This window comes from Arachis duranensis, chromosome 4 (genome assembly GCF_000817695.3).
Source record: "Arachis duranensis cultivar V14167 chromosome 4, aradu.V14167.gnm2.J7QH, whole genome shotgun sequence".
Taxonomy (NCBI): domain Eukaryota; kingdom Viridiplantae; phylum Streptophyta; class Magnoliopsida; order Fabales; family Fabaceae; genus Arachis; species Arachis duranensis.
The window spans coordinates 19,723,928-19,733,755 of record NC_029775.3 but is presented as its reverse complement, the minus strand read 5'-3'; the positions used below and the strand labels follow the sequence as shown (position 1 = coordinate 19,733,755).

At 39.0% G+C, this 9,828-nt stretch overlaps 2 protein-coding genes across 2 annotated transcripts in view; one reads left to right on the top strand and one right to left on the bottom strand.

Annotated features, from left to right (window-relative positions):
- Nucleotides 1-510: 510 nt before the first annotated feature.
- LOC107483694 (uncharacterized) lies at nt 511-4,998 on the top strand. The gene is given in 8 exon segments (XM_016104299.3): nt 511-1,975; nt 2,067-2,191; nt 2,632-3,048; nt 3,050-3,106; nt 3,247-3,730; nt 3,823-3,961; nt 4,347-4,440; nt 4,560-4,998. Coding segments are annotated over 8 exon segments (2,523 nt in total). The 5' UTR covers nt 511-886; the 3' UTR covers nt 4,678-4,998.
- A 2,915-nt stretch (nt 4,999-7,913) lies between these two features.
- The window catches only part of LOC107483693 (fasciclin-like arabinogalactan protein 4), a gene marked incomplete in the record, with an annotated part of 2,306 nt that continues 391 nt past the window's right edge, over nt 7,914-9,828 (bottom strand). Inside the window, 2 exon segments of the mRNA XM_016104298.3 lie at nt 7,914-8,347; nt 8,783-9,828. Of these exon segments, the coding sequence (XP_015959784.1) occupies nt 8,785-9,828 (1,044 nt within the window).

Here is a 9,828-nt window from a genome sequence, read left to right as displayed (position 1 = left end):
ATTATTAATTAATTATTAATATTTAAAAATATAAAATAAAATAAATTATTAAATTATTAAATTAAAAATTTTAAATTAAATAAATTAAATAATAATAAAAAAATGATAATTTAATATTTTTTAACTATTAAATAATGATAAAAAAATTTCTCTTTTTTTAATTTAAAATTTGAATAAAATATAATTTAAAAATGAAACGAAAAACAAAATTCTGTAGAATAGAGTTGAAATAGTAGCCGCACCGCCATCGATCCTGCAGCTTAATTTGGTGAATGTAATAAAGTAGAATAAAAATAGATTACGCAAAAACGCTCTCCTTAGAGGTTAGACACATCTCCCTTTTCAGGCTTTACTTGGCTCCCATCTGGCCACCTGTGTTTTCATTCAATGACGTCACAAATCTCATAACGGTCCAATCTCATAACGTCTCACTCAAACGACACTCTCTCTCACTGTTACATTCGTTCCTATTTATATAACAAACTCCCCTCATCCAAAGAAGAATAAAAGTTAAAACTCTCACTTGATTTCTTTTGTTTTCCTTAACATAATTCAAATCCGTTAGAAAAGTCGTTCTGCTCTAAATATAGAGGAATGAGGTAACGATAATTTGTTGCAACTTTTTTTTGCCACAAACGTGTCCTCAGTTTTCGCAAAACACAACGGTCTTTTCTCCTCCTCTGATTAATCATCTCTTTTAATTTTCTTTGAGTTGTTTTGAGGTGAGGCTCTCACAATTACCCGATTAAAAATAAAGAAAGAAGGATTTTATCTTTTGAGATACATGGTTGGAATGTATTCAATCTCTTTGTCTTTCCTCTTCATCACTCGTTAACCTGGATTGGGTTCCTCTACATTCAGCTATGCATTCACCATTCTCTTGAACATGGCATCATCACAAGTTGAAATTGCTTCGTCTTCGCCCTTTGGTTTGGTTCTGAGGGACCGTAACCACCGTGGCGATGGATGCAGAGAAAGCAATGTTGTTAATAAGGCCACACATGCTGCTCTTCAAAGGAACATCAAGAACTTCGTCATGGACCACCTTAACATGTCCATGTCCATGTCCAACTCTGATTCAACAAGAAATCTCAACGAGAACAATTCCGCCCATTGGAACGAAATTCATCATAATCAAGATCATGACCATGACAACCAACATCGCCGCCACCACCGGCGCCACCGCAACGTGTCGAATCTTCATGTCTCAAGTGCCATGGAGTTCAAGGATGGATCCTCATTGAACTCTTTGATTAGCCCGAGACAAACCCGGCTTCTTGATCGCTGGGCCGCGAAACAAGCCCGGGAGATTGTTTCAAATTTAGAGAGTGAGGCTGGGTTGTTGTCAATCGATAATAACAAGAAAGAACTTGGAAGCACAGGTAGTTGCAACTCTGATGGTGATGATAACAAGTGTGTAGATATCTCGAACCTTGCTGCTTCTTCACTTGTTCAGATATGGGAGAAGAGGCTCAGTGGATCCAAGCCTGAAACGACGGCGTCTAATGGCGCCAAAACTAGTCCCACTGCTGTTACTTCCACCAATAATTGTGATTCCGAGGCAGGGGAATCTTCTTCCTGCGCCGTGGCGAACGAGGACTGGGAAACACACAGTGATCAGTCCTTTTCGCCACAGTCGCGGTGGTCGTCTTGCGAGACTGCAACAACAGAGGCAGAAAGGCCGGTTTCTGTTGCAGACATAATCAAGAGGCTAACTACACCAAGTGTCCATGGCGATGACAATGAATCTGAGGGGTTTATTAGCAGCGTGGCAAGCTCTCCTTGCAGAGATTTGGCACCGGAGAATTCTGAGAGGAGGGCTTTTCCCCTCATGATTGGTGCCCCGGGAAGGATTCGAGGCCGCCGGATTTTCACCGATATGCTTATGCAGCTGGAGAGGGACCGCCGAGGGGAGCTTAACCACCTGGCAGAACGCCGAGCCGTGTCGAGGTTCCCTCAAAAAGGACGAATTCAGGTATAATAATAGGAGTCATCCTTGTTTCATTTCCCAAATTTTATAAGCTTTATGTTCATCGCAGCTAATTCTTTAATCTAACATGATGCAGTCATTGCTTCGATTAAGATTGTTGCAGCGGAATGCAGCGGCTGAGAATGATAAATCTCAACAGAAATCAACATTATCTAGACAGAATAAACAGACACAAGAATCTGCTGTTGTTATGGAACGAAGGTTTGACTATTTCTCATGAAATGGTAGCTTTTTATTTATTTTGTGATTTGCCTTGCATATTAGTTTCGAAAGGAGAAAGGAAAATTATGACATTTTAATATGGTGCCAAATGCATTTATGTAGGCCAAGTAAAAACTAAGGATACGTTAGTAGGCAACAATTGCGTCATTTGTATCTGGATTTCATAACTATAAAAAGTTTACTTTTAACCACACAGAATAAGTACCCAAATTGTTCGCTAAGGCAACAAATTTTCAACATTTTGAAGGGGGACTAATTTGTCTTGAAATATACTTTTTGGGATATAATTATCTTGCAATAAAATTTGTCCAACACGTGTTAAAACTTTGATTAAAAGCGGTAGAGGGACCAATCTCTATGAGGAGAGTAATTCTCCACTGCATTGGTTACTAAATTACATATGCTTATGTAAAATACAGGGGGAAATTTAGCACCGCAGTTGAACACAGAAATGCGGAACAGGCAGAAGTAGCTCATCCAACAACGTCACTGGTACAGACAGTTACAAATCCTGTAGCGTCGGATAAGTCTGCTGGCAAAGACACTTGCAACCAGACTGTTGTTCATGAGACTGCTAATAGCTCTGGAGAATCCACGCGAGTATCAATCCCTGAGACTAATGCAGACCACAATAAAGAGAAAGCACATGCAAGTTCACATGTGACACTGCAAGAAACATGTGCAGAGGTTCAAAATAATGATTCGCTTGATACTGCCAAGGCACCAGCATCGATGGCTGATGATTCGGGCCATAATGAGATTGCAAACGGGGCTGAGTCAAGCGAACAACAGCATGCTGTAGAAGGGAGAGATGCAACAGATCAACACATTGATGAAATACAAAGAGATGCTTGCCACTTCTCAAAATGAGGATATACGTATTCTCCTTGAAAGGTATAAGATTATTTTGTTTCTAAGACAGGACCAATGCTATAAATGACTGATGAACAATCAAATAAGAATGAATACAAATATGAAGATAATAATTTCATGGAGAACTATACACTGATTGAATGAATAATTTATGTTTACAGAAAAACAGTCTCGACTTTCCTTTCCAGCAGCTTCCGGGCAGTGATAGATAGATTGATGAACTCCCATAAGGGAACACAGACGCAACTAGTCAATTGCCAAGATGATGAGGACGAAAACCAAATTCTGATGGCGTATCTACAAGAACGCATGCGTTCTGCAAAATCTCCTCAAGAAGACAAACAAGAGGGAGGAGGGGAGGAGGAAAAGCGAGACGAGATGCAAAATGCTGGACAAGAAGAGGAGCAGAGGCAGGAGCAGGAGCGGTGTCATGAAGATGTTGAGTATTTTCAACAATCCTCATCACCATGCCCTTCAAGAACATGGAATTATAAAGACAATGAAACCTGTGATGATTCTGATGGAGTAGTATTTGCATGTGCATCTGCATCTACATATTCTCCTTCACATTCACAACCCTCTCAGTTTCAATCTGCCTATCATGATAATAGGCGAAGTTCTTCACCGCCTAATCATCATTCAATGGTGAGTCTTTGTTCAAGTACATTCTTACCTTGAAATATCAAATCATACAAGGTTGTTAAATGCTTACTAGTAATGCTGTTGTGGTAACATAGGAAATGGAACTCATCTATGATTTGAGAAGACAAATGGAGCAACTTCATCATGAGATGTCTGAGCTAAGGAAATCGATTAAGAGCTGCGTGGATATGCAGATTCAGATGCAATTACAACAGCAATCCATGGTTCAAACAGGTCTCTGCTCATTTCTGTTCGTTTAAACTAAGCAATGTCATCACTACATGACTTATGTTTATCAGAATTCAATCATTTAAGCAAGTTCAGAAAACATGATTTTGCTTTCTACCTAAAAGGGAAAATCAAATAAATTTCTGTTTCAAATTTCTGTGTTTAGTAAACTTCTCACTCAAGGAAAATTAGGCTTTATTTTACTGTAAAATTCATATTAAGTTATTCTCATATGAAATTAATAGTTGAGAATTGTAAATGTCAAATTATCTAATAGTTTTCAATCATCAACTGCACGTGAGTTTTCAATTTATTTTACATATACTGTTTTTTTCCAATTTCTTCCTCTCTAGTAACATTTGTGATGCAATGTACTATATGAGGGGAACAGTTAACAAAGAAGAAAACATGACGCAGAAGAAGGTACCAAAAAAAGGCAATTGCTGTATATGCCATGATAATAAAGCTGACTCAATTTTATACAGGTAAAATGTTTTTATTCGTTTGGTTCTAAACGAAAGAACCTTGTTTGAAATGATTTTATATTATCCACTTTGAGAATAGAATGTAACACTTATATTGTTACACCAAAATTATGTTGCAGGTGTGGGCACATGTGTGCGTGTCTAAAGTGTGCCAATGAGCTGCAATGGAATGGTGGAAAGTGTCCAATTTGTCGAGCCAAAATATTAGATGTTGTTCGAGTATACATTGATGCTTAGTCGCAAGCAAATACACATACTCTAGAAGAGGATAACAATAATACCCTTAGTCCTTGAAGCTTGGTGAATTAGCCAAGCCTATATGAGTAATATAACACATAACATAACCGTCATACATCGCTTTCTCCTTTAGCCATATACTTTATGTAGTTAAGTATATGTTTTTTGGAGGAGAAGAATGTGCGTGACAACCTCGTTGTACATTTGGTAGTCTTTTCTTAATCTAACATCATTTCTACCCGCCATGGGTTTGACTTGTCAGTGCAAAATAAGAAAAAAATGCTAGTATTTTGATAATTTATATCTGGATTATTTTAGTTATTTTGGAACTTCGAGTTTAGTATTCAACAATTCTGATTAGCATTATTAAGGTATTCGCGCCTTGCTACAATGCTACATAAACGTTTTAAGACTCTTACCCTTTCGCTAATTATGATATGCCATTTTTAAAATGAAATGCATTTATGTATTGCTTTCCTGAAAATTGAGAAGTGATGTTTAGAAAATATAGCAACCTATTATTATAAATTTGAATGCATGTTCATTTGTATGTCCTCAATTTTTTTGTTCACTATTACTTTCATTCAAAATAGCAAATACTATTAGAAATACAAGGCCTTAAAACTAGACAATCAACACATTAATGTTTGACAAAAGTTTTTTTTTTTCCCCAATCAAAGGAAGCCATATTAGTACATTACTTTGGCCTAAAGGGCCAAAGAGAGAGATGCTTATCAAGTATACGAGGTTCAAGTTGTCTGTAGTTCCATTGGCCAATTCCATATCTCCAATGGTTTATATCAAAAGTCCAAGGTCCCATAGCCCTTGTAACATGCTTCGATTTAGTTTTGCAGCTTTTAAAAATATTATATAGAGAGGACCAGGAATGAAGTCATTTTCAGCCACTCATGATTGAATCATCTTACAAGGCATATATATCATCCTGAATAACTGTTTTGCTTATGCACCCTGTGCTTCAGTACACTCAACAGTGGTATATAGAGGAACAATGGACCACAATGGCACATGAGGATAGCCTAAAAAACAATATCCTATTGACAAAGGTGGTGGTTGACCTTGAAGCAGCATATAACATTATTGAGTGATTGACATTTCTATTATTTTCATATCAAAGGTGAAATACAAGAATTCAAGTGTTGAAGTAAGCGCCACAACAAAATCTAAGAGTAACAAAATAAATGTGGATACAAAATACACAATATAAATGTTAAAAGTAACATTTTCCTGTTTCTAACAGACAAGTTGGCTGAATTTTTATGTTTCAGAAGTAGGCCCAAACAGTTATGTAACAGTTAAGGCAACTAGCCCCACCCTCTTTACTTGAAGACTCCTCATATTAAGGCTCCTTCAAGTACACCTACCCCGGAACTACATGGAAGGAAACTTTGCAGCACATACACTTGCTGTGTAGGCTACAATGGTCACTCAAGAGTGGAGACATAGTACATGACAGATGAGGACCCTATACATAATATCAAAGGAGAAACAAGAGAGAATTGTATGGGTGGGAACCCTTTATGGATAATGTTGGTGATGTTTCTTTATTTTTAAATGAACGGTTGCTCCTTCTGTGAGAAAAGGTCAAAGGCAATGCAAATAAATATTTTATTGCATAGAGACTATTACCATGTCAAATTAGTAGCACTTAATTTTACAGGTTTAAAAGGAAATAGACAATTGTTAGATGGCCACTAGTCTAACATCTCATATTTAGGCATGCTCTCAAAATGTTGGTAGGACCGATAAACTGGTTAATATATCACAAAATTGGTGGAACCCATTTTTATTTCAAGTATGCCTAAATGTGAGTTGTCAAACTTGTGCTCATACAAGAATCTCTCAATGGAAACACATCCTAACTCGTAAGCACTAAAGGGCCTCCAATGATTATAAAGGTAGGTAAACTCCAGAACAATAGCAAGCTTAATCCAAGTAGCTTAGATCTATCCCAAACGACCACCTAGCTTTGATAGACTATCTACCCTATTACAGCATTCAGAATCAAGAGGATGATAACAAACTACCAACATCTTTGGTACTCACATTTCAACTTTTGTTGTTTTGTGGTAAACCAAAAACTAAAAACAGAAACATATACAAGAACTACTTACATTGGAGGGAGAAGGGATACAAATAAGGTTTTTGCACCAATGACATATTGACATCTAATGAAAAGAATGATAACAAACAACCATGAAGAATTTTGGGGTTCACCATTCAACTTCTGTCGTTTTGCAGTAGACCAATAACTATAAACAGAAACGTAAAGAAGCAGTACTTACATTTGAAGGGACGAAGGATAGAACTAAGGTTACATTGTTTTGCACCAATAACTTGCAATCTTCCAATCATAGAAATGCATAATTGAAGAGATCTTAAGCTTTTGTTGTTTCCTTTCAAATTTCCCTTGTATATCTATTCTAAATTATGTGTGAGAACTCAGAAACCAGCCCACTCATTGAATTTTCCATAGTATTCATGGAACAATAGGGCAATACTCCAAAAAAAAATAGTTCAGTCCAGAAGCCTATCGCATAATGGGTACATATAGGACACTTAGCTACAGCATGACCAGACTAGACGTAACTGAAGTCAAGTTTTATGCCAAAGGTGAAAGAGCCAGAAATGCAAAGGTTGGTAGAAGCCTAAACACCACCTTCCCATTTACTAATTAATTTCCCTCAAAAGACTCAATCAAGATGCACCTTGGCACCTTTGAAAGCCAGACCTTACATAACCAGCATCATATCATCTCCAGTTGTTTTTCAATATCTAGGGATACATGCAATCCCATGCTTAAGAGGAATCCTTAAAGTAGTCTATGCATTAAATCTTTTCTAGCCATTTTCGATCTTCAATTGCAACAAGCTTGAATTAGTACTCTCTTAATTATATATTTCTACTATCTAATGTCACACCACTATTCTAGTCCTCAGTTCTACAAACTTTGTAAAATACCAAATAATGAAAACAGTATGGTAACTCAGTAAGAGTATTCAATCATGCACCAAGAAAGAAGGGTAATACATTCCATGCAACCAAGTCTAGAAGCATAATTCAAAAATTTATTAGTTCCCCATGCTGTGGAAAGTTATTTCCAGCAATTTCTTAACTGGTCTAATTTGCATGCTGATCAATCTCTTTAAAATCCGGATCACAACATATTAGTATATTAAAACAGATAAAGCTACAACAAGAATTCCCAATACAGTTCTCTGCAGCAAAAGCTGCAAAAAATTTCAGTATATTCAGCATATTATTGTCAAACATAAACAACTCCAAAATTGTTGACACCAAATATAGTGCCTTTCTTAACAGAGTGCATACATAACAATTGCAGGTAGGCTTGGTTTCAGGAACAGTTATCTACTCTTACAAATAAATACAGGGATTAACCTGCACAATATGACATCCTTTTCGGATTTTCAGATTTACACCCTATATTGCAGGTTAACACAGAGAGAGAATCCATTATGAAATCCACAATTGTGAATTTGTAGCATGATAAACAAGAAACTACCTGATGGTCATCAAGGTAAGATGTCGAGCAAACTGCCAAACTCCAGCGTGGATGAGAACTGAGGTATCCTGCAGAAGCCAACTGAAATATGCCGCTCGATAAGGCAGAGATAATTCGTGTGTGCAACACCTGGAAGGTATATATATGCAAAAGGATTGTTTCGATAACAATGAGAAAACGGAAACTCAAATCAATTGCAGCACTCATACAAAACGGAAACTTATTTAACTCCCAATTTATACGCAATGAACTTGCATTACATTTTCATATTATAATGCAAGTGTACTACTGCTACACAGAGAAACAAATAGTGAACATTGATCTCCAACTAATTGTTAGACCAATGGCTCAATTAATTCACATTGAAGATTTTATAATTTTTTGGGGGAAAAGAAAGAGATAAGGAAAGACCACCAAAAAGAAAAAAGGGAGGCTGCATTTGCAACCTGATAATGCAATTAACCGGGTACAGCGGGTGGAGAGAATTTAAAAAACAAAACCCCACAAAAAATTAATACTAATGATAATAATTAGGAGCAAAAACCAAAGAAATTAACCTCATACCACTAAATACAAAACCCTATACAGCAAACAAATACAGCAACAACAATGGAAGACTTGAATTTGGAACCACGAACACCGGAGGCAGCAGCGTTGGACTGCATGTCCTCGCGGAACCCGGGCGGCGATGAGAGGTGCGAAGGCTGGCCATCCATTGCCCCCGGCGACCCCTCTGGTGACAGCGCATCGTCTTCCGGAGGCGGTGCAGTCGATCCAAGCTTCGGCGTCGTGATCGGATTCTTCCCGAAGATCTCCCTCGGCAGCAGAACCTTCGAGACGCCGAAGATTGCCACGGGGTTCTGATCAAACACCGTCTGCGTCACGGAAGCTTGCACGATCCCAGTGTTGATCGCAACGGAGCCGTTCACGCGGGAAATGTTGAGCGTGAAGCTCCCAGCACCCATGGCCTCCGTCGCGAGCGTCGGCTGAAGAGGGTTCACCACCGATTCCAACGATCCCAAGGGGTAATACGAATGCAGCACATGAAATTTGAGCACGACGGCTTTCTTATCCGCCGGAAGGGATTGCAAGCTAACGGCTGGAGGCAGATCGGCGTATGCATCGTCGACGGGGACGAACATAGTAATTCCAGCGCCGCCCTCGTCGGCCTCGAATTCTTCGACGACGCCCGAGGCTGCGAGCATGGAGGCGGCGACGTTGAAGTTCTTGCCGTCGATTAAGGCCTTGGTGATGTTGAGCCCTAGATTGGGGTGAGTCTCCGAGGCCATGAGATCGAGGCCGAAAGGGAGGATGAGGTTATCAACGGAGAAAACGGTGACGTTATAAGGTAAGGTTTTGACTAAGGACAAAACGGTGGCGTTTGAGGAAGGGGAGTAAGGGGAAGTGATCGTAACGATGCCGTTTCGAGGGTCGCGGGTGAGGTTAAGGGAGCCGGAGTTGGAGGGGGCGCGGCCAGTGGTCTGGAAGAGAGTGGTGAAGAGCTTGCCGGAGGGAGGGAGGGAGTGGAGGTCGGAGAGGGAGAGGAATTGGAGGAGGACGTGGTAGCGGAGGACATCCGGGAGGGCGGAGGGAGAGAGGTGTGGAGCAGA